General features: G+C 41.8%; 1 protein-coding gene across 7 annotated transcripts in view; it reads right to left on the bottom strand.

The window, feature by feature from the left end:
- Positions 1-4,131: 4,131 nt before the first annotated feature.
- CARMIL1 (capping protein regulator and myosin 1 linker 1) overlaps positions 4,132-24,741 on the bottom strand; it is a 390,198-nt gene continuing 369,588 nt past the window's right edge. For 5 of the 7 annotated variants that reach the window (XM_064281536.1, XM_023555749.2, XM_023555754.2 and 2 more), the window contains 5 exons: positions 20,291-20,372; positions 19,025-19,237; positions 14,768-14,908; positions 12,056-12,205; positions 4,132-5,235 (listed from right to left, as the gene is read on the bottom strand). In XM_064281536.1, coding sequence (XP_064137606.1) covers positions 5,099-5,235; positions 12,056-12,205; positions 14,768-14,908; positions 19,025-19,237; positions 20,291-20,372 — 723 coding nt within the window. In that variant the 3' untranslated portion in view covers positions 4,132-5,098. The remainder of the gene's footprint in view (positions 5,236-12,055; positions 12,206-14,767; positions 14,909-19,024; positions 19,238-20,290; positions 20,373-24,741) is intronic. The other 2 variants (XM_064281542.1, XM_064281546.1) reach the window with 2 other exon arrangements.

Genomic DNA, 24,741 nt, shown 5'->3' with positions numbered 1-24,741 from the left:
ATGCCTCTCAGGTGAGCTTCCCACCGTACGAGCATCACCCATTCTCCAGGGCTCAGTTCTATGGTCACTTCACAGTCACTGCCATGCATAAGGACACCCTCCATGGAAAAGCCCACGTGTGATTCATCTTTGAATTCTCTGCAGGGAGTCAATATTAAGCTCTGAGCGCATCATTTCAGCATTGGATTTTCTGCATCCAGGACCCCTGATCACATGGTAAACAACTCGGAGTGTTCACCACCCTGGCAATGCTGTCCTTGAAATAATTCCTTCTTTCACAACTTTGGATGCCCAGGTTAAATGTTTTTATTATCAGGAATGTCCTCATGATCATAGCATGTCAAGGGAGGGAAAGAGTTGGGCCTAATCCCTGAAGTACTGAGTTGGCTGTTGATGCATGAAATAGGCACACAATGTTAATCGTGTGTACACAATGTGACAGCCCCATTTTGCTTCAAATCTAATGCAAGCTGCTGTTAGAAAGTATGGATGGATGACTTGAGTTCTATTCACATTTGCCACCATCCAATGAGGACATGGATCCTGCCCTTAGAGAAAACATATGTCCTCTCTGCTGAGGTTGAGAAATCTCTGACTGGGGTCGGTTTCTCATTCATGAGATAGATTTTTAGGTATGGCTCAGGGACTTGGTTCTATGTAATTTGCCCCTACAAAGGAAGCTACAAACTCAAGTTGTGATTATGAAACAATATAAAATCTGACCTGAGCCTAAGAAATTCTGAGATGCACATTTGTAGGTCTCAAACACTTTGTTCTACATTTTGAGCCTTGGCAATTTTGGTGACAGTGGCAGATAGTGATCAACATTCCAAGCCCCAGGCAAACCACCCTGGCTCTGGGCAGATGACCATTCACACAAAAGCCAAATAAGCCAGTCTCCCTTATTTGTCTCACAGATAAGTTGTTGGCTTAAAAGTAAATACTGTGTAGTTAACAGTACCAGCTGTCACCAAGTTGATCCTGACTCATGCGACCCCATGTGTGTCAGAGAACTGTGCTCCATAGGGTTTTAAATGGCTGATTTTTCAGAAACAGATTTTCAGGACATTCTTCTGAGAACATCTGGGTGCCCCTCGGTTAGCACTCAAGCACATTAACTGTTTGTACCACCCAGGACTCCATGTAGAGCTAATGGCACCAGCAGATTAAATTTACAGCCCAGTTTGGTGAACTGAGCTTTCTCCTGCTCTTAGCTTTCTGACATGTAAGGTGTGTGAGCCAAGAATTGTAGGAGGCTCGGATGTTAAAATAATGCAGCTTACTAAGGAGATAGTTTGCCCAAGCCTGTATCATGAGTGAGGGAGTAAGGGCCAGGCTGCCTCAAAGTATTGCTTTTAGTTATAGTTCTGCTTTGTCCAGTCAAATCTCAGGAGAGGCAAATGAAAACTCCAAACATGAGAGAGAGACTAATAATACAGTGTTTCTGTCTTTCTCTTTATCATTCTATTGCTGTTTGCTTTCCCTACTTTGCCACCCTGGTCTGGCTTTTAGCAATTGGGCCAAGGGGCTGGATTCTGGATTAAGGAAGTGAGTCAGATGTAGGTTTCTGTTTGGAGTGTGTAACTTAGGAAAAGCAGGACCCCAAACATGCAGTGACAGAACAGCGAGGGTCTGTGAAATTTTACTACGTCTTTGTTGTTAAACCAAAAAAAAAAAAAAAACACTCCTGTCGAGTTGATTCCAACTCATAGCAACCCTATAGGACAGAGTAGAACTGCCCTACAGGGTTTCCAAGGTGCAGCTGGTGGGTTCCAACTGCCAACCTTTTGGGTAGCTGCTGAGTTCTAACCACTGTACCACCACTGCCATCAAGTCAGCCCTTGACTTATGGCGACCACAGTCACAATGGAATAAAAACACTGCCCAGTCCAGAGCTACCCCCATGATCAGTTGGGATTGGATGACATGGTTTTTGGAAGTAGATTGTCAGGCCTTTCTTCCTAGTCTATCTTAGTCTGGAAGCTCCACTAAAATCTGATTTAGCATTCATAGCAATATGCAAGCCTCCACTAACAGAAGGATGGTGGTTAGGCATGAGATGCATTGGCCAAAACTGAACCTGGGTCTCCCATATGGAAGGGGAGAATTCTACCACTGAGCCACCAATGCCCTCACACTGCTTCCTTACCACCTTATAGAGTGAGTAGAAGTGAAGGCCAGACTTCAGAATCTATAGCTTTCTAACTAGAGTGTCCCATTGGAACTCCCTGGACAAGCTATAGAAGGTGTCCATCAATATTTTTGCTGAGAGTAAAAGACCACAGAGGGAGAGTAGGAATGAATACCATGTTATTTTCACTGTAGGATTACAGTTGGGCAGTGCTTTTTATCTACCAAGTAAACCAATATTGAAGAAGAAATCCTTTCAAGGCTATCTCAATTTAGGATTTTCACACTTGGGATTGAAGACGGGTCCAACTTCTCTGTTGAAAATTCAGGGCTAGCCTGGCTGCCTACTGAGATTGCCTGTTGTAATTCATTTCCTCCTCTTCACAAAAGGTATCATTGTGTTTTCCCTTCAAGTTGGCAAAATTATTTTCTCTGGGAATATTGTGTTCTGCAAATAGAGCGTTAAAATGAATAGCCAACAAGAGGAGACGGAGCATATGGGGTAATAAGCCAATATACCACACAGTCAAAAGGATGCGGATGTCTTTTCTGCTGCAGGCAATCCTCCTTTCTCATGTTGACTACCCTCTTCCAGGACTTTCAGTGGCCAATTTTTAACTGCACTTTGGCTTCTCTCCCACACCTGACACCTTCCTGACCAACTGTTGGCCAACTAGCATGGGCCAAGTAGACACAAACTAACCAATGTTAAACTAGGCCAACTAGCATGGGCTGAGTAGTCACAAACTAACTGATGTTAAATTAACCAAAAAAATTAGAAAAATAAAATTGGGAAGTCAGCCTACCCAATCCAGCCACACAATGGATGCATCCCACAACAGAAGTGATTCCTGGGTTATTTGGCCCCTCTGTGGTACACCTTGAGGGTTCCCGGGTGGTACAAATGGTTTGTGTTCAACTACTAAAGGTTGGCAGTTTGAATCCATTCAGTGGCACCCCGGAAAAAAGGCCCGGTGACCTGCTTCTGTAAAGATTACAGCCAAGAAAACCTCACAGAACTCAGTTCTACCCTGTAACACATGGGGTTGCCATCAGTCAGAATAGACTCAATGGCAAAGGGTTTGGTTTTTATTTAGTTAGTATGCCTGAGATGGGGTGTGAATTCCCTATGCCCCCATTCTCAGTTTAGGGTTTGCACATGGCAGAAACAGGAAACATGCCTGTAGTTCAGTCTTCCATGAAGATCTTGACCTTCTCCCTTCTCTTTCTCCAATAACAGCTCCTATGTTCTAACTCAGAGAGAGGCTGCAACCTGCAGCAGACGTAGTTTTACCACATGGTATTTCTAAATGAACGTGAACTTGATTACTCTTAGACTGAACACTCAATTTCTGATCCCCCCAGCTCTATGTCTACTATGGGTCATATCATACATCTCTCGGGGATACTATGAATAAGACAGAGTCCCTGTACTTGTGAAGATAATACTTCAAGGCCTAGTGCAAACATCACCTCCTCTGACACCTCCTAACCATCACAGACAGAACGAGCCACCTTTTCCATAGCACTTTTATCATGAGTTCAGGCTCGTATTACACATATTTAGTTGGGTTGTATGTCTTCCTCCCCACAGCCTGATAGCTCACAGAGGCACCAAGCTCATCTTTGTCCTCTTAGACTTCTCCCACTTCGATGGCCACTGGAGATGTCTGTTCCCATCAGCATTTATGACAGCAGAGGCCACGTTTGGAGGAAACAATCTTTGATCTGTCCAGCCTCATGAAATCACGCACCTGCAGAAAACCATTGAGTCTACATTTTCTGAGCACTCACAGTATGCCAGGTGCCGGTCTGGCTGGAGGAGGATGAGAAGGCAATGGAATTACCAAGTTACATTTATTTTTAATGTCATGGCTCCCAGTTTGATTATCTGGAAACTGTGATTATTCTGGTTTTTGGAAACAAAAACAAAGTTCACCACCACAAGCCCGTTCTAACTGAAAAAAAAAAAAAAAAAAAGTAACTGGAGAAGGTAAAAAATTCCATTTGTAAAATCATTTTATTGGTATAAATATACATATGAGTAAAATCCCTCCAGCCTGTAATGTAAGTGAATATTTGTGAAATGTCTTAAAAAGAGTAGTAGTTTTTTTTTTTTTTTTTATACAGGGGGCAAAGTATTCTCTCATAAAATCACTCATTAAAAGCTAATATGCAGACAGAAGTTAAAGGCCTTCAAAAAACACAAATATTCATAAAACCTCATTCCAATCAACTATATACATGAATCCGGGCACGTGGTAGAATCAGCTGGGGGCTTCCTGGACGCTTTTCTTCGCTGTGCTTAGTTGACGTTATGCAAAGGTCACGGACCAAGCTTTACATGTACAATTCCACATCAGGAAGGAAGAAGTTCCCCATGGGAGAATGTAAAAACCATACCCACCATCTAATGTATATATACTTTATACAAGTTATTTATTAGTGTGCTCTGTTAATATAATTACAATGTGCAATTGCATACATCAAGAATAAATTGCTATATCAGCTCATGTGCAGATCTGACACAAGTACTTTCAGCAGCACCCCATACAATCTGCTGGGTGGCATTTCCTTGTGTGAGAGTGTGTCCAGTTACTTCACTGATCTTCCAAAAACTCCTCTGGCTGGGTAATCTGTAGCCGCTGCAGAGAAATTCAAGTAGGACCCATGGAATAATTGCTGGCTTTCATTGAAGGCATATGAAGGAATGTTTAGAAATCAAATGCCAAGGCTTGGCGGGGAGGGGAGAGGAGACCAAATAAACGTGCTTTGATTGCTTAAGAAATGGATTTGTTTCTACACTCAAGAAAACAAACAAACAAAAAAAAAAGGTGGGGGGGCGGAGCAGAGATATGGAAAGAAAGCACCAAGAAAAGAGTGCCTGGGAAGAGGCATTGCCCTCGGTCCCTCTCTGATGGCTAACAAAAAAAGCACCCTGCAAATGAGACATCAGCAGGGGTGACCTTTACACAAAAATAAACTCTTTTTCTGCTTCTTCCCCAGAGTCGCTAGACTTGCTGCCTTGACGGCCATCTTTGCTAGGAGACTGTTGCTTCTGTTCTTGATACTCTTGGGACTGCTGGCCCCAGCTTCTCCTTGAAACTGAAACAGAAAGGGAAGGAAGTCATAAAATCTATCAACAAGATAATACCAGTGGCCTGGCCAATAATGGGACCCTGGAAAGTGGAGGGTTCGGGATAAGCTTTCTCAGAAACAATTTACCAATGACATTTAGTGACTCTAGACAGAAATTAGACGTGGACCAACAAAAACCAGAAGCAAATTTAAGAAAAGACAAAAACAAAAACACCACAGGCTGTCTATGAAAGGTAAACCTCTCATAGATGTGGTCAAGACCCTGAGGGGGAGAACCCCAGAGGGCGTAGACACCAGGGGAGCAGAGGAGATGGCCAGGAAGGAGGAGCACTCTGAAGCTGTTCTGTACCAGGTGACCTCCTCAATCACAGCCAGCCCCTTGCTCAGCACACAGAACAAGACAAACATAGCCTTGAGGAGGCACTGGCTGGACGGACATTCCGTTTGATGCCTTCTGCAGATGACTTAGGGTTGGTCATCCCTGCTTTGGGAACAGGATACCAGGAAAGACCCCAGGAATCTTTGTCAGACTGGTCTGTGTCTCATAAAACCTCAGCTCCACTCTCTAGGACTTCTTAAGGTCTTGTGGAAATGAGTTAAACATTGCCTGTGGTATATGGAGTCCTTCTGGAGGCAATCTCCAGGTAGATTATTGTTGCCTGTTCTGACTACATATAAATAGGAAGGCTCCACTGAGATTTTCAAAACAAGGATGGGAGGATAATTACTATAAATGAGCCTTCATTACATGTCAGGTACTCTCTGTATTATTATTGCCACTCCTCACAACTACCTATAAGACAGAGTAGAATTGCCCCATAGGGTTTCCACGGAGCAGCTAGTGGATTTGAACTGCTGACCTTTTGGTTAACAACTGAGCTCTTAACCACTGCGCCATCAGGGCTCCTTGCAAAATTTGGAACCAGGATTTAAAACCAGGTTTGTTCTCCAAAGCCCATGTGCTTTCCAATTAGATCATAGGTTCACTCCTACTCTACCTTGGGAAAAGGTTCAAATGGAGTACTCCGGCACAGCTATTAAGAGCTATTAAATATTACTCACCATGTCTATTGTATAGATATCGCTTAAGCTAAAAATATCACACTCACATACTTTATGTGGCTTGAAAGAAGAATGTAGAGCTCTCATCACTCAGAAGTTCAAATGTTCCAACCAGGAACACAGTGCTTCAGTCCTGAAAAACCTACAGGGTTCATTTGATGCTTCTAATCATTTTGATTTTAGGATCCTGCTAAAAAAAAAATTCATCTTGCTGGAGCTGGCTTTTAAATGTTTAACCCACTCAAGAGTGTTTCAGGAAGTGAAAGATTATTAAACCTCATGGTTAAAATGTAAACATAATAAAGTACTTCCCTTGACAGTTCCTTTGTCAGGGCCAGCTAGATAATAAAAATTTAAATTTTTAGTTAATGACAGTAAGCTGAAATTACCTCAAATTCTGCAAAGAATAAAACTTCTAAGTCTCATCATAAAAACAATTTTTCAAAAATTTGGCTTCTTTTTACCAAACATCCTTAAGCAAATTTTTTTTTTGGGGGGGGGAGATGCAAAAAATAAATACTGTAATTGGTTTTTTTTAACTTGCTTTTATATTACATTAAAAAAATTAAATGAATTTGTTTGATCAGTCCTTTGAAAATTATTAATAACCCAGCCATTGGGAAAAAAGATAAATAAGTCCCTGTATTTTGCTGTTAATCAAAAAACCAATTTGACAGTAATACACAAAGAGTCCTTTAAGTTCTTAATTCTATTTATTCTAAGAACAGGGTGAAGTAAAGAAGATTTATAATATCTTCATCCTAAAGACACGCTGCAGTAAATCTAAGCTCAAGATAGAGTATTACTAGTGGTATCTGCTAGACATTTTTTTCATTCCAAATTATTTCTCTGTATCAAATGACTCAAAAAGAAATTTCCAACACTGTAAGCTCAAGGGAAGAAACAAATACATTGTTAATTTGTTTCTCAGAAAAAATATATTTGCTCTATTTCTTAAATTTAAAAAATGATAAAATGTTTCATCTTTGTCAATATTTTAGCTTCCTGAAATCTCAGGTCTAATTCATGTTATGTGATATGATACCTGAGTACTCTCTAAAAATGAGGAAATTCATGCAACCAGCCATGTTTATATCACAGATGAAAATGGAGATAAACCTAAAGACCAGCATCATCCCAGCAGGTCTGATTAAAATTCAGAGAAATCCAACACAGGAGTCTTCCTGCATGAGGCTGATAGCCCTTCAGTCTCATTCAAATGTTGATTGTCTCCAGTCACTGACACCGAACTTCTGGGTCCACCAGGGCTGGACAGGGGATAGGGAGGACTAACGCAAGCTTCATCAAGTTAACAAGCTGGTTTCTGGGTTGATAACATAGATACACTACCAGTTATGAAATCAATTTGTTCAAAACAGTTGCTAGGAATAATAATGACATGTTCTTCCTAGAGGGCTGTTAAATCATTTCACTATGGCTGCTGACACTTATTTCAAAATCCATTCTATATGCTACCAATTGTGAATGTAAGTATGTTAGAAACACTAGTACCAGGTTGACATTTTCCTTAGTATTGTCGGTAGGCACCATTCTCAGATAGGAAAACTGAGGCATAGTGAGATCAAGGAACTAAAACCACAACTAATGCAGCTGAGTTGGAAGACAAAATACCTAAGGTCTTCCGGTCTCTTGCCTCATTAGTCCAGACCACCAGTACAAATAGCTTTGTAGGAAGAATGTTCTTTGTCACGTTTCTTTTCCAGCCCTTACAAAGCATGATTTGATTGCATACAATTAGGATGCTAATTAAAATTATATTGAAGTTGGCTTGCTCAAGCTTCCATTAGTGAACGGTCCAAATACGATTATGTCTGTTTGAAAGTTAGAACTCCAGAACTTTTTTTAAAATATTTATAAAAAACTCAAAGATTTTCTGCTAATTCAGACAGATCTCCTCCTAAGGCAGCCTGATTTAATGTTTGACTTTATTCAGGGCAAAAAAAAAAAAATATTGTTTTACTACATTTCTTCAAGTATTTATATGCACAGTTCAAGTACTAGAATATCTATATTTATCACCACTCCACATACCGCTGAAATTAATTTATAAGAAGTACTCAAGTAAGTGAGTAGGTCATTTACTCAACAGAAATACTCTATATTCACATCCCATCTATCAAGGCTATAGTTGGTGCAGAGAGGCTCAAACATGAAAGCTGTCATTCTTGAAGATGATTTGACTTTGCATATGCACATGTATGTTCTAATTTTAATGCTTCTTAAAAGTGTGTGTAAATTCAGATTCAGAGATTCATATGAAAATTTGAGCTCTTCTCCATTTTAAGTTCCACTGATATCCATATTTCCCAGGAGGACAACATTATGATGACCTTAGTAGTTGGTCCTAATTTTTTATACTTTTTTGGCAAGAGCCAAAAATGCCAACCAACTCTTAAATTTCTCTTAAAGAACTCACGTAGGGAAAGTGGAACCTTGATCTTGTGGAAAAAGAAAGAGCACTGCCTTACAGACTATAAGCCACAGCCAACGATTTGTTGGCTACGGGTTAGACTATGGAAGAGGCAAATGATATATAAAAGGAATCTCAGAATCAGAGAGTCTGTACAACTAAGATCCATTACAATGCACACAAAGTCAAAGCCAAATGCATACAAAGTCTCTTCAAGAAAATAGACTATATGCTAATGAAAACATCATAGCTTACAATACAGAGACGAAATGATATGGAATTCAGAAGGTACAGTTACAAATATTCCAAGCATTTTACCTGTCAAATCAACATTAAAATAGCCAGACAATTAAAACAGGATAGTCATGGGAAAGATAGGCAGCATGATTTGAGAACAATAGTCTCTGTTTTGTTTCACAAATACATGATTTAAGAAAACAAAGCTGTTTTAGGGTAAACAAGGCTGCTCTTAAAAGACTTAAAGGAAAATACACACCGTGGTTTAACAGAATTGTTCTACTGAATGCTACCTGTTAGTCAGAACTATTTAGAAAGCAGACTGCCATGCAGTTCTCAGAGGTGAACACAGTTAAGTGGTAGGCATCGGCACTAACAAAAGAAAATTAAAAGCTGCTGTTAAAAATCACTTTTGGGGACTGTTGGGCTGTCAAGACCTCAAGGTGGGACAGCAAATACAAGATGGTCCTATTTAATTCCATCAAAATTTGACACAGCCCATCACAATGAGAATTGTAAGCCAAAGAGGTCATGGAGTCACCGGGAAATAGGAGACACAGATTTTTACTCCTTGCCTTTCTGTGATTTGGCCCATCTCTGTGCTTGCTCATTCTCTTTCTACTCTAATTCAGTGTCTTACTGAATGATCACTGTGGCATTGGGGAATGGGCTCTGAGCCTACACGTATATTGTATAAAGTGCTTTTAATAACCTCTTAAAGAAGAAAAACTTATTATCAAGGATGTTTTGGTTAATAATCAAATGATGAGTCCACTGATACAGCAGTTCAGATGTAAATTTGCAGAATCTATAAACATCTATATAAGGGTGTTCTTATCAAGAGGCAACATATAAACTTTCTAATTTAATATATTCTCAAAAATAACTCTACCTCTTCAGAAAATACATGTCTTAGGTTCTCATTTATGTAAATTTTCTATGACTTGAAGATAACAGATCTTCTTGGCAATATCAGATGAAATCTCTTCAAGAGAGAACAGTTGTTAGAACTGTCTATAAACAAGTTTACCACACAGGAAAACCTTTCAAAGTGAAGGGCCACCTCAGTTTGTGTTTTCTAGGGCAGGTGCTGTCTGACTCAAACAATGCTCTATCCCTACATGACCTACAGACTTTGCTTTATGCTGGGGGTCATGTCCTTAACTCCAGCCTGTCATCTAGCTGGTATGAGCTAGGACCCTAGGCAAGTCTGAGCGCACAGCTCAGCCAAAGATATCACTCTAGAAGGCTGGCTCCAAGCATTGTCACCAGTAGGAAGCTGGTAAATGCTTTTAGGTTTTTGCTGATTTTGTTTTTAAATCTATGTCAAGGAAAGTTCTCAAAAACTGTAGTTCCCACTTGAATTATCATAACTCAGGGGGCTGTTAAGTTTGAGGGGGGGCCACAAGAGCTTTCTTATCAATAATAAAGTGAGAGAGTTTGAAAACAGTTTATCTTTTTGCAGTTGGCCAAAGCACTTCATGAGTAGCCACTACGGTCTGGGAGGCTTGTGCGCTGCTATGATGTTGAGCAAGTTTCAGTAGGGGTTCCAGATTAAGATGGACTAGGAACAAAGGCCTGGTGATCTACTTCTGAAAGTCAGCCAATGAAAACCCTACAGATCCCAACGGTCCAATCTGTAACCGATCATGGGAATGGTGCAGGGCCAGGCAGTGTTTCATTCTGTTCTGCATGGAGTTGCCATTAGTCGGGGGCCAAATCAATGGCAGTTAACAACAACAACATCCCTACAATAAGGTCTCTCCCATTTACTTGTATCCTGAGACGCTTTCTCAAAAGGCACTGAAGGGTGTGGAGTTCTAGCCGGAATGCTGGGCCATGCATATAATCGGTAGGAGCCTAAATTCACTCACATTATTGTTCCTTGCCATCGAGTTGATTCCAACTCATGGCGACCCCGTGTGTGTCCAGGTAGAACTGTGCTCCATAGGGTTTTCAATGGCTGTGACCTTTCAGAAGTAGATCGCCAGGGTTGTCATCAGAGGCATTCGGCCCGCCAACCTTTTGGCTAGTAGTCGAGCACTTAACTATTTACACCACCCCAGGGACTCCACCACTCACATTCCCAACATTCACACTAAACCAGAAAAAACCAAACCCAGGGCTGTCAAGTTGATTCCATCTCATAGCGACCCTATAGGACAGGGTAGAACTGCCCCATAGAGTTTCCAAGGAGCGCCTGGCGGATTCGAACTGCCAGCCCTTTGGTTAGCAGCCGTAGCACTTAACCACTACGTCACCAGGCTGATAAATTAAAGTTTTACAGTAAGAAAACGGTCTCATTTCAACGGCATAAGTCCTTTAACAAAATCTCATGTATCAAAATATCTGATATTCTTGGTCACAGTAAACAGCAATGCTTGTTCTAAAATTTCCCATTAGAGGTTAAAACTGATTTGAAATCTGTCTCCTTTTGTCTCTTGGGACTACTCTTACCTGAAGAGAACATTACAGGATTTACTATGGTGTCAAATGGAAGACAGAAGGCACAGAGTAACTGCTGTAAAATAGAATAAATTGTTCCTAAATGTTGAAAAGATAACTAGTACTTTTTCTTTCTTACTAAAAGGTCATAAAATATCCACTGAACGATATGTACATGACATAAGGTCTACATCTAGTTAATGGCTTTTAATTATCTTTTTCTAAAAAGTGTAAGAAGTTAGGCCAATATTCTCTAAGGGTATAATCTGTGCTACTCAAAGAATTTCTGATTTCATTCCAAATGAAATTTAACAGAATCGTAAAGATATAAAGGAAGAGAATATGACCTCAAATATAAAAATAAACCTGCACAATCACAAAAATTTGAAAGGACAAGTCACTCTACTCCAAAGTAACTTGGTCCTCCTCAAAAGAATTTCTAATTTTAGATTTCTATGTTTTCATGTCAACATTTTTTGCCCCAAATGGAAGGACCATCCTGTTGCTGTACAGAAAAAAAAAAAAAAAATCTGCTCTATGAATAATCCCTAGCCCAGTCCCAGGTTGGAAGTTACTCAATTAAAGTTCCATTTTGTTAGTGCCAGTTCATAAGCTTTGGATCAGTGAAGGATGATAATCGAAGGCTCTAACCATTTGTTGGCTGTGACTTCCTGTGCCCAATTGCATTCACTTCCTCTTCTGCAATGGTGGAGTACAGTTTTGAAGATCTTTTCCCTCTACTGGAAGGCTTGTCATTGTCATGATCTGAATTTCTTTTGTAATAATCTCCTCTTTGCACTACTGAGGAAAAGGGATTCAATTTACCCTTTATATTAGCAAAGACATAAATGTGTTGACATTAATATAAAAAATAGTAATATTAAAAGTTAAATATCATCTTACCCACCCCACTTAGGATTCAAGGGACCTGTTGTACTGGTCCTGGGCAGAACTGCCGTTATGTACAGAACTCAACAGCCAACATTATGGAAATGTCGTGCAAAATGAGGTGAGCTTTGAGTCTGCCCCAAAAAGGTTCTAACAAAAAAGCCCCAGTGTTACCATTTTGATTCCATGATGGGTTAATGGAAATCACATTCACGATGGAACAGTCCAGAAGAATCACAGTGATTTACCTGTTTCAGAAATTAGTTGGGCACGCTAGTCCAGAGGGCGGCACAGAACAAGGAAATGGAGTAACCAGCATGAATAACGTACAAGAAAATAGGAAAGAGTACATGAGGAACACTTTATAAAGAAAAGACAGGGCTCACGAGTGGCTGTCATTCCTGATTCACCTTAGTGGACAAGCTGATAAACAAGCTGAAGTCACGATCTTACCGCTTTGGACATTCACAACCTGTTCTCACATCTTGTGTATATTTTGACCTGAACTTGAGAACAAAGTGATACCATCTCTGATTAGCTTATTCTGGATCCTAGAGGGACAGTAAATGTTTGCCATGGCTCCACAGCCCCTACCATCCAAATGGGAAGATGGTGGCATGAACTCAATATCCACTATTGCAGGAAGGGAGGGAGGCAATTAAATGTCTACCACTGAAGCAACTCAGTCTGTTTTATTTCTTATCTTCCAGGTAAAGAAAACACAACTTTTCCACAGTAGCTAAAGGCACACTAGTGGCATTCTGTATTTTACCCACTTAGGTAGCCCTCAGAAGGTCCATGATGCACATTCTTACTCGAGAGGCTGGTAGGTTACTCTACACCTTGTTTTGATCGTCTATAGGCATCTAGAAAACATCATTTTCCAAAAATGTTAAATAATTATTTTTAACTCAACCTTCTGTTGTTTAAAAAAAAAAATCCTTCGATATTTATTTTAGTTGTTTTAGACAAAATGAGAGTTCCTACTTACCACTATTATCCCTTCCCTGCCTCCCTCTCTCTCTCCTTTGGATTCCTGCAGACATTTTCAAAGCTTCCTTTTAAGTAAAGATGTAAAGTAAGCTTTTGCCGGAAGGAGGAAAACGGAGGGTAGGAGTGAGGGAGGGGCTGAGTGGCAAGACCAGGGCTGCCAGGGGCACTTCCTTGGTCAGGTCAGCAACCACTAGGGGCTCTTCCTCCTATCCCAAGACTGCCAAAGGCTGTGACTGTAATACTGAGCCCTGTATTTATTTACTCCATGTGGAATGACTATAGGTACCAGCCACCATAGATGATTTCAGTTTCTGATTGATAGAAGTGGTTTACTAGCTTTGGTCAAAACCCAGCTTCTTTCATTCCTAGCCAATAGATGGCTATGAACATGGAAGCTTGTACCCACCAAATAAATCTTCAGAATATGTAGGAGAAAGCAGGCAGTGCTACTATTATTATTATTTTAATGAGACTCCCAAGACCCAAAGATAGTACTCAGAAATACTTTTTCTCTATTATCTTTAACCCAAGAAAACTATTATTTAAAAATAAAAAAGGACAATGTAGGAAGATGTCAGAGCTAGCAAGAGTAAAGAATTCTGAAGTATTAAATACATTAAAAGAAAACCAATCAGCCCCATACCAGATCAAGAATCCTCTGGGAATAGGGATGGTCTGCATGGCTCTAGAATTTCTTTACAGGAGAAGCTCAGAGGCAGCATTTACAGAACACTTTGCTTAGAACAGAGTCCAAAAGTCAATTGTGAATTTAAAAGAACAGGCTAGGTGGGTGAGAGAAATGGCTGGGGTACTGTAGCCACCCCGATCATCCCTCACCTCCACTGATGCCCACTCTTGATCTGATTTAGGAGCCAGCATTCAAGTCGTGGGATACTCTTGGCTCTGCTCCTACTCCAGCAAAATGAAGGTGCAAACTGGTGTGATGAGACCCTAATAGTGTCCACGCTGGTGACACACACTGGAGAATGAGGAATGCTTGATCTCAAGGCCAAGAGAACACAATGATGAGATACATGTTCTCTCAGGCCTGGGGGCGCTGCTCCTGAACTATTTTAAGGGTGTCTTTACCATACTAGGGCAAACTTTCCTGGAAAATACTGGGACCTAGAAATCTACAGGTAGCACCAAATGAGTCACAAAATAATTTTTAAGGAACTCCTAGCATGATGGGAACCAGCTCAAGAGCATCCAGTAATCACTCTTATAAAGATTTAGACCTTTGGGCTGGATGCCTGTATCAGTTATGTTTTTTGCTTTCTGTATACGGTCCTTCACTAAAATCCAATGTCATCAATAAAGCTGAGTCAAGTTTCAGAACTAAGAAACCACTCTAGTTCCACAAAATTAATCCGAGGGATGCTAAGCCAAACTCTGAGATACCCATTAAGTTCAGGATTAATTCCTTTCTCTGGAAATGACCTTCCTTGTGGGGAGAGGCAGCCCAGAGAAGACATTTCTTACCTTCCTGGGAAAACGTTCTAGGACTGGGCTGAGGGCTGCTCTGGCCATCTCGCTCCTTGTCCGAAGGAACTTTTTTCAGGACGGGTGGAAGAAGAGCAACTTTAGGGGAACTAGGACCAGATGGAGAGTCTGGAATGTCCTCTGTGGAGACACAAACATGAATCAAACTGTTCTACAAACCAGGTTCCAAGAACATCAAATCCAAAAAAAAATTATCCTAGAATTTTTCTGGCCAAAAATTAGTTTTATGTCTCTGCTCAGTGAAATAACATCCATAGAGAGAAAAATAATTAATACTCTATAAAAGGTTAAAATCTGCACAGATGCGAGTGTATCCTGCAGACAGAATTTCAATGAGCTGATATTTGAAAATTAGATCTGTAAATGAACCAAATGTTCTCTCTGCCTCAAACACAAAGGCTGTTTGGTTTTCTCAAAATATGCAGTATTTACAACCCACCGCCTTTACCTGCTGTCAAATTCTGTGAAGTAGTCAAAATATAAACACATATGGGCATATGTGTGTGTTTACATATACACACATACACATACCAGGGTTATCAAGAATAACTTGGAATCATGGGCCTCTAGAACCAGAAAGGACTTGGTGATCACTGAACAAACGAAGAAATTAAATGACCTGCTAAACAACAGAGAACTCCTGAGGGAACAGGAGATCAGTGGGATGCAGACCCCAAATTCTCATAAAAAGACCATACTTAATGGTCTGACTGAGACTACAGGAATCCCGGCGGCCATGCTCCCCAGACCTTCTGTTGGCACAGGACAGGAACCATCCCCGAAGACAACTCATCAGACATGAAAGGGACTGGTCAGCGGGTGGGAGAGAGATGCTGATGAAGAGTGAGCTAATTATATCAGGTGGACACTTGAGAGTGTGTTGGCAACTCTTGTCTGGAGGGGGGATGGGAGGATAGAGAGAGAGGGAAGCCGGCAAAATTGTCACGAAAGGAGAGACTGAAAGGGCTGACTCAATAGGGGGAGAGCAAGTGGGAGTACGGAGTAAGATGTATGTAAACTTATATGTGACTGACTGATTGGATTTGTAAACGTTCACTTGAAGCTTAATAAAAGTTAATAATAAATAAATAAATGACCTGCTAAACTAAGAAGATGGCAAAACAGCTAGGAGTAGAACTCTGGCCACTCAATTCTAAAGCCAGTGCTATTTTACTCTAATTGAAAGGACTAACTAAACTGTACTCCTTTAAAGGAAAAAATCATTATCTCTGTTCCTTTACCAAAAAGGTAATTCTCCATTTGGTGTGTGTGTGTACGTGTAGAAGACAATCTACACCCAGGTTCTCTTCAGCCTTATACTTCCAAGTCTCTTCCTTGCTTCGCCACATAAGCAGGGACGAGACAAGAAAGACACACTGTGAAGATGCTAACACCACCAGCCTTGACTATAATTGACAGAATTGTGGCAAGGAAATGCGATGGTGCATGTCATGGGTTGAATTATATCTCCCTAAAAATGTGTGTATCAATTTGGCTGGGCCATGATTTCCAACACTGTATGGTTGCCCTCCATTTTGTGATTGTAATTTTATCTTAAAAAGGATTGTAACACCACGCTTACCCAGGTCACATCCCTGATCCAATGTAAAGGGAGTTTCCCTGGGGTGTGGCCTGCACCCCCTTTTATCTCTCAAGGGGAGCAAGCAGAGAGTTGGGGACCTCGTACCACCAAGAAAGCAGTGCCAGGAGCAGAGTGCGTCCCTTGAACCTGGGGTCCATGCGCCTGAGAAGCTCCTCGACCATGGGAAGACTGATGACAAGGAACCTTCCTCCAGAGCTGACAGAGAGAGAACACTGTCCCCTGGAGCTGACACCCTGAATGTGAACTTGTAACCTACTAGACTGTGAGAAAATAAATTTCTCTTTGTTAAAGCCATCCACTTGTGGTATTTCTGTTATATGAGACTTAGATGACTAAGACAGTGCATTTCAAAATGCCTGCTGAACTGGCAAGTTCTATTAAAATATTAGTTTGTTAACCTAAGTCTCCATATACCAAGTACTAAGAAATTAATGAACACATTTAGTAAATAAACTAAAATAAAAACTTCTTTCAACAGAATATTGGCTATCCCGCAAGTTTTATGTTCATCATTAGCAATGAGGGAGTCGAAATTAACTGACTAAATTATTATACTGTCTGAAAGTTGTTTCCTTACTTCAGAGTAGAGAACGTAACTAGCTGACAATCCAATGGCAAGCCTTCTTTTGAGTAGTTATCATTAAAATATATATTTTTTTTTTTTTAGTAAAAAAAATTATTTCTTAACTATTTTCTTTGCCTCTATTCTTCCCATTGCTTCTCTTATGAAGCTACTTTGCTCCGAGAAAGATTTCATGTGCCCATCAGGAAGAACTTTTAGCTTGGTTTGTGAAAAAGACTGGTAGAATTAGGAAGGATTCTGATAGAGTCCTAAGTGATTTGCTTCAAGGGTTAGTTCCCTGAGGGACCCTAAAACACCTCTTTCTTTGTGCTTTTCTTTAGAGTCTGTGTACTGAGTTTCTAGAGGGACCAATGGTCCGTAAAGATGGAATATTGGTCTAGCTGGCTGCTAGGTGAATAAAAGAATTATGAAAGAAAATTGGAAAGATCCAGGAGAAGAATGAGTTTGGGCACAATGGATACTGCCTTTTTTCTCTTTCCACCCAAATCATCTGCACACTGGTGAATTCCCATGATGCACTGTGCTTCCTAGTACACACGACCATGAAGTAAAAGCCCAGTAGAAGGCGGCTGTGGAATGCTGTTACCTGACTGCCACTCAGTGGCTGTGTGATTTGGCAAACTTAGTATCTCTGTGCCTCACTTTCCTCATCTGTAAAATGGAGCTATACTGAGGATTTTTAGGAATTTATCCATGTAAAGCACATAGAACAGTGCCTGGCACAGGTAAGAATTCAATTAAGAGTAACTATCATTATTATTACTATGTGTATAATCTGACTATATATCTTATCCCTATTTGCCTAATTTCTGTGGGGGAATAATGCATAGAGGTGAAGGGTTGATACGAGGTTCATTATTATTATTGATTTTACTTTTGTTTGAAAATTTCTAGACTAGAAAGTTAAAAAAAAAGACCTGGTATGGAGGAGGGGCAGTTCCAGGAAAGACCAAGGCAGAGACTAATCCATCTCTAATGACTTTCAAGTTTTTTCTGTCATAGGATTTTCTCACCTAAGACTCAGTAAAAGGCCAGAGAATAAATAATTTAGGCTTTGTGGTCATATGATCTCTGTCACAACTGCTCAACCAAGCCTCTGTAGTTCAAAAGCAGCCATAGACAATATGTACGCAGACGGCCGTGTTCCTATAAAACCTTATTTACAAACACAAGCCCATAGTCTGCCAAGTCCTATTCTAAACCCTTGATATTTCACAGAATCTGGGACAAAAACAATTTATGCTTTCCCCATTTGTGGTCCCCATCCTTAAACTACTGACTCTTTAAGGGCCTGCCTCCCTGAAGGCAGATTTCAGAAAGCCATATCATGTACTGTGGCTGTGTCAACACAACAGGAGACTGATTTTCCTGTTTCCCCCTCCAAGTTGTAGCCCTGAAAGTAAGGATGGTCTGAGAATCCCCAGCGTTCACATAAGAATCCCCCAGCCCTTGTGAGAGTCCCTGGGTGGCGTAAACAATTAAGCACTGGGCTGCTAGCCAAAAGGTTGGTGGTTCAAACCCACCCAGAGGCACCTCAGAAGAAAGGCCTGGAGATCTGCTTCCAAAAGGTCTTGAAAACCCTGTGGAATGTAATTCTACTCTGCACACATGGGTTCACCATGAGTGAGAACTGACTCCACAACAACTGGCTTTTGTTTTGTTTTTCAGTCCTCGTCACTTTCACAGCCTCTGGCAAGTTTCCCATGATGGCCTCCTGCACTATCCCTCCACACACGTTCGCTAAAAATCAAAACCACTACTGCTGAGTCGACTCCGAGTCATAGTGACCCTACGGGACAGAGCAGAACTGCCCCATGAGGTTTCCAAGGCTGTAAGTCTTTATGGATGCAGACTACCAAATCTGTCCCCCTCGGAGCAGCTGGTTGGTTCCAAGTGACAACCTTTCAGTTAGCAGCCAAGCACTGAACTACTGCACCACCAAGGTACATGCTCACTGCGGCCTCTGAAACCGTTCATGGAGCCCTGATCCAGTGGCTCTGGGGAAGCCACCTGGTCACGGTGACTCCTTGACCAGCAGCAACAGCCTTACCTGGCCGCGAGGCAGTCCTGGGTTTCTGCGGGATGGTGGGCCGGGCTGCCAGGTTGGGCTTGGGGGACTGCAGGAGGGGCTTTGGGCTGGTGGGTGTGCTGGAAGAGCCCCGAGACCTGGAGCCCATGTCCACTTTGGACTCTGCTTTGGCATTCTTTTCTGGTGTCGCCAAACTGAAGCGGTTCTCTGGGAGACCTGGGGGCAGTTTCGGCACTAAAAAATGAAAGCAGGTACAAAAAGCACACCTGCTTTAAAAATCAAAAGTCAAAGAGAGTAATAATTTAAAGCTAGGGGAAGTCTGGTACCATGTGTTATAACCAGTTATAGTCAGTTCTCATCACAGATACTTTAGAACAGAATCAAAACATGCTAGTGGAAGATAAAAGTTATTTGTAGAAAAGCAATGGACTTGATGGTGCTATTCTGATCACTGCTGACTACTGCACAGATGACAAGACTCATATTGAATGGACCAGCTCCATAATAATGTACAAAGAAAATAGCAGTTCTTAATGCATTCGAAGCCTTTTAGATCTTTCTTGGTTCTGGCCTGAGGTGCAGGAATACACAACTGTTACGTGCCTCAGTTCTGGACAATAACCCATTAGGGCTCCAGCTGCAGACACTGAGTGCTTGCAAAGGGCTATGCGATGGTCACCTCCCAGGCTGGAAATGTCCCATCCCCCGCCTCCATACCTATCACAGCTCAACTTAACTAGACTACCAGCAAAAATAAGCAGGTTAAATATGATTTACACTCCAACCCTTCCTGCATGAACATACAAAAGCTAAGCATGAGAATGTCGAACGGCAAATCGAGGTTCTGAATATGCACTTTACACGTCACTTGCTAGTATATCATATTCTTTTAGTACACCCAAGAAGTTAGGGGGCCAAACAAAAGAGCCACCATACCACATACCATGCATGGCTTATTTTTAAAAACAACAGGCACATCCCCACCTTTTTTCAAATCCTTAAAAATGCCCACAATTTGGGAGTTCTCCTCACTGAAGAAAATAATCAGAATTTCCTCCATTTGGGAAATCAGTGTAGGTGCCCTGTCCAGGCATAGGTAACAGTGGTAGGAGGCGTGTTCCCAGGTGGAGCTGGGTGAGGGACAGGGATGTGAAAGCCGGAACACACAACACAGAGGCCTGTTCTTGCCTCTCCATCTTTACCTTTCTTCTTTTAGTTGCACGTTATTCATAAAACCAGAAGGTAGATGTTTTTTTCTAAGGGGTGGTAGGCAACAGCCTGACTTACCTGCCCCACTTCCATCCGACCGTTCTACGCTGCTCACGGATAGGCCAGAAGCATCCTGGGAGATGGTGTCATTCCCAAGCTTCTAAAAAATTCAAGCACCACCCCCGATAAAAAAGCACGTTTATTTAATGTGGAAGGAAAAAAAAACAAAGCAGAAAAAAGCAGAAAATAAATGACAATAAATAATGGCTCCTTAACGCTACTGCTGTTACACAGGCTAGGTCTGAACAGTCTGGATCCCTGAGGCCCTCCTGCTGGGACAGAGCTTAAGAAAGGGCTTCTGCTCTGTGTTTATTTATAGTCCTGGACCTGGGGGCGAGTTCTCAGGGGGCTCCCACAGATCAGATGTGTAGGGTCAGGGGAAGCCGTGGGCTTGGTGACATTTCCTATTTTCTTACTGACACTTAGGTAGGCTCTGTAGCCCCTGATATTCCATGTCTCCCCAGGTGCCACGATAGGAGTGCTTACACTAAAAATTTACATGACCCTCTCTAGGTCTGGTTTCTAATAATCAAGTTTTAAAAGCAGCTGAAACTTTTCCAACCTCAGTGTGTGAAAGAGGTGAAAGGGGGGCTGAAAGAGGCAGGATCTCCCCTGAACTGAGGCAGCACCACAGGACACAGATCTATTTCTTAAAAGGCAAATACAGTTGAACAGGCTTAGGAAGGCATGAATTTAAAAAAAAAAAAAAACACAGGTGGAAGAAGGTTGCGATGGCCAAGACAGAGAAAGTTAAATGCCATGGTCTCAGGGCTGCAACCGACATAGCTACGTATCACCCTCCCCTCTGGATAAGTTATAGTGCAGAAAGTCCGTATTAGAATGAGTTGTGTACATAAAAACAAAAACCAAATCAGCTGCCACTGAGACAATTCCAACTCATGGCAGCCCCGTGTGTTACGGAGCAGAACTGCTCCATGCGGTTTTCAAGGCTGTGACCTTTTGGAAACAGATTGCAGGCTTTTGTTCCAAGGTATCTCTGGATGAGTTCAAACCGCCAACCTTTCAGTTAGTAGTTGATTGCTTAACCATTTGCTTGCAACCAAGTTGCACTTAACTACTAACCTAAAGGCTGGTGATTCAAACCCAAACAGTGGTGCTGTGGGACAAAGGCCTGGCAACCTGCCTCCATAAAGAGTATAGCCAAGAAAACACCATGGAGCAGATCTACTCTGTAAAACATGGGGTCGCCATGAGTTGGAACCAACTCGACAGCAACAGGGATTTGATAAAAAGAAGACATGAAAAGTAGTGTTCTTGCTTAACAATACTGATGGATCCTACTGACAAAGACAACCCATATCTCACTCCTGTTTAAAAACTAAAAATGAAGTGGGCAGGTAGACCAGGAGGACGAGTGATGCTCCTAAGGCCTTTGGCCTATTCATTCCTGTTCATCTCGTGTTTCTGAGAAACCTAACAAGTGAATATCCACTGCCAATGCCTCATTTTAAATGGTTTTGATGATGTTGTTGTTGGGTGCCACTGAGTTGATTCCAAGGTGTAGTGACCCCGTGTGACAGAGTAGAATTGCCTCATAGGGTTTCCTAAACTACAATCTTTATAGAAGCAGATAGCCAGGTCTTTCTCCCATGGACCTGCTGGTGGGTTCAAATCACTATCCTTACTATCCTTTGGTTTAGCAGCTGAGCGCTTAACCACTGCACCATCAGAACTCCTTTTGGTGACATCCTGTTGCCATAAAGTCGATTCCAACTCATAGTGACCCTACAGGACAAAGCAGAACTGCCCTATAGGGTTTCCAAGGAGCGGCTGGTGGATTTGAACTAAAAAAAACCCAGTGCCATCAAGTCGATTCCGACTCAGCGACCCTACAGCAACCCTATAGGACAGAGTAAAACTGCCCCATAGAGTTTCCAAGGATCGCCTAGTGGATTCGAACTGCTGACTCTTTGGTTAGCAGCCGCAGCACTTAACCACTACGCCACCAGGGATTTGAACTACCAACTTTTTTGGGTTAGCATCTGTAGCTCTTAACCACTGTGCTACTAGGGCTACTTTGATGATACAGGCGGGCTTATCTGAAAGGCAGTTGAGATCTGACTCATTTAGGACATGTTCCATCAGTTATGGCCACACATGCACAGGAGTAACAGCTCTACAGAAGGGAGCACTGCTACCGTAGGGATGCTGAGAATAACTCAGCGAGGCCACAAAAGCTCTACTCTCACCAGTGGAGAGTGCTAGTAGTCTCTGAGAAGAAATGTATATACAGCCACCACATCACTATGGGGAAATGAGCCCGAGGGAAGGAAGCCCATGTCAGGGGCTGCACACAGAACCCTCTGCACCTGGACGAGTGTCTGCCACCAACTCCCAGCCAGGACCAGCAGAAGATGCTTTAGTCCCCAAGCTGGAGCTGTCCAGAGACTGGGCCTGGCCAGACCTCAAGTTCAGAGTGCTTGGTCCTCCCCTTTTATAGCCTACTGCAAGGCAGGGTGCTCCCTAGTGGCACAGTGGCTAAAAGCTCAGGCTGCTAACCAAAAGTGGACAGTTCGAATCCACTAGTTGCTCCTTGGAAACCCCAGGGAACAGTTGTACTCTTGTCCTATAGGGTCACTATGAGTCGGAATCAACTCAACTGCAGTGGGTTTGGTTTTTCAGAAGGCAGGAGAGTGTGTTTTCTGTGCCCAAACAAAATCATAATGTGAAATACTGAAACAAGGCCAGGACTATTGCTGGGTGCCATCAAGTTGGTTTTCAATTCAGAGCGACTTCACGTGACTGAGTAGAACCGTGCCATGGGATTTTCTAGGCTGTAATCTTTACGGATGCACATTGTCCAGTCTTCTTCCTGTGGAGCTAGTTGGGGGGGCGGGGGGGTTCAAACTGCCAACCTTTTGGTTAGCAGCTGAGCTCTTAACCATTGCTCCACCAAGGCTCCTTGGGCCAGGACTAGGGTTCACCAAATGATGTCTCAGTGGGCACAAAACTTATGGCGACACTTTCAGGCTCACCCAAGTGCAGGGCCAGTGCCTGAGAGGGATTCCAACTCATAGCAACCCTGTGTGACAACCGAATTGGGTGCCCTGGGCACCTAGCTAGGAGGTGTAGTGGTTAAGAGCTACAGCTGTTAACCAAAAGGTCAGCAGTTTGAATCCACCAGGTGTTCCCTGGAAATCCTATGGGGCAGTTCTACTCTGTCCTATAGTGTGTCTATGAGGCAGAATTGACTTGATGGCAATGGGCTTGGTTTTGGTTTTGGGCACTTAGCTTACTGACTTTTTTTTTTCCCCAAATCCTGAAATTTTGTTTTGTTTTGTTTTTCTTTTTCCTCCTAGGCTTCTCAAGGCAGTTCCAAGCCCCCACAAGGATTGTGTGGACAATGGATAAAATAATTTCAATTTGTCATCATGTGCCTGCAGCTGCCTAGACAGTATCGAGAAGAAAAGATTTGACCTGTAAGCATTCAATACTTGCTCTGTCTTTTGTTAATAAATGATAAATGTCATATCTTCATTTTCCTAGTTCTTTAAATACACGTGAATAAGGAGCACTGTGACACAATGGTTAAACGCTCGGCTGCTAACCAAAAGGTTGGCAGTTCGAATCCACCTGGTGGCTCTAAAGGAGAAAGACCTGGCGATCTGCTCCCGTAAAGATTACAGCCCAGAAAACCTTATGGGGCAGTTCTACTCTGTCACATGGGGCTGCTATAAGTTGAAATTGACTCAACAACAACTAACAACAACAAATGTGAATAACAAAGAGAATTATTCAAGGAGGGTGAAAATACCACATGTATATATATATTTTATCAATAGTATATTGACCACTGATCCTTATGCTGCTAACTTTACAAAGAACACAGTCATGGCACTTTAGGGGGAAAAAAATCATAGAGCAAATAAAAAAAATTTTTTTTTTCTTTTATTATTTATTGACCTGATGGAATACCCATGGCTGATCTGATTTAATATACTGTTTTTAGGATTTTTTTTTTTTTTAGGATTGTTGTTGTTTTAAAAAGACACTAGAGGGAGCCAAGGGATCATCAGTCTAAGCCTTGAACAAATACAAATACTAAACCATAAGGACTGTGTTGCTGAGCTAATTTATACATCAAATCCAAAGCACATGGGGAAAAGAACCCTTTAGCACGTCTCCTCTTCCCACCAAAAGGCAGCTGCTCATTGCTGGAAATTGTGATAAACTAAACAGCTCATTAATGAAAACAGCATATTCACTGTTATAAAAAACTTCCATAAAATGGATTAAAGTTTACACATTTACTTGGGCATCTGAATCACTAATCGTGTGGTAAAAAACAAAAAAACCAAACCCGTTGCTGTCAAGTCCATTCCGACTCATAGCAACCCTACAGGACAGAGTAGAACTGCCCCATAGGGTTTCCAAGGAGTGGCTGGTGGATTTGAACTGCTGACCTTTTGGTTAAAAGCCAAGCTCTTAACCACTGCACCCAGGGCTCC

This window comes from Loxodonta africana, chromosome 1 (genome assembly GCF_030014295.1).
Source record: "Loxodonta africana isolate mLoxAfr1 chromosome 1, mLoxAfr1.hap2, whole genome shotgun sequence".
NCBI lineage: Eukaryota > Metazoa > Chordata > Mammalia > Proboscidea > Elephantidae > Loxodonta > Loxodonta africana.
Note: the sequence above shows the minus strand (reverse complement) of the source record. Positions and strands in the feature narration are given on the sequence as shown.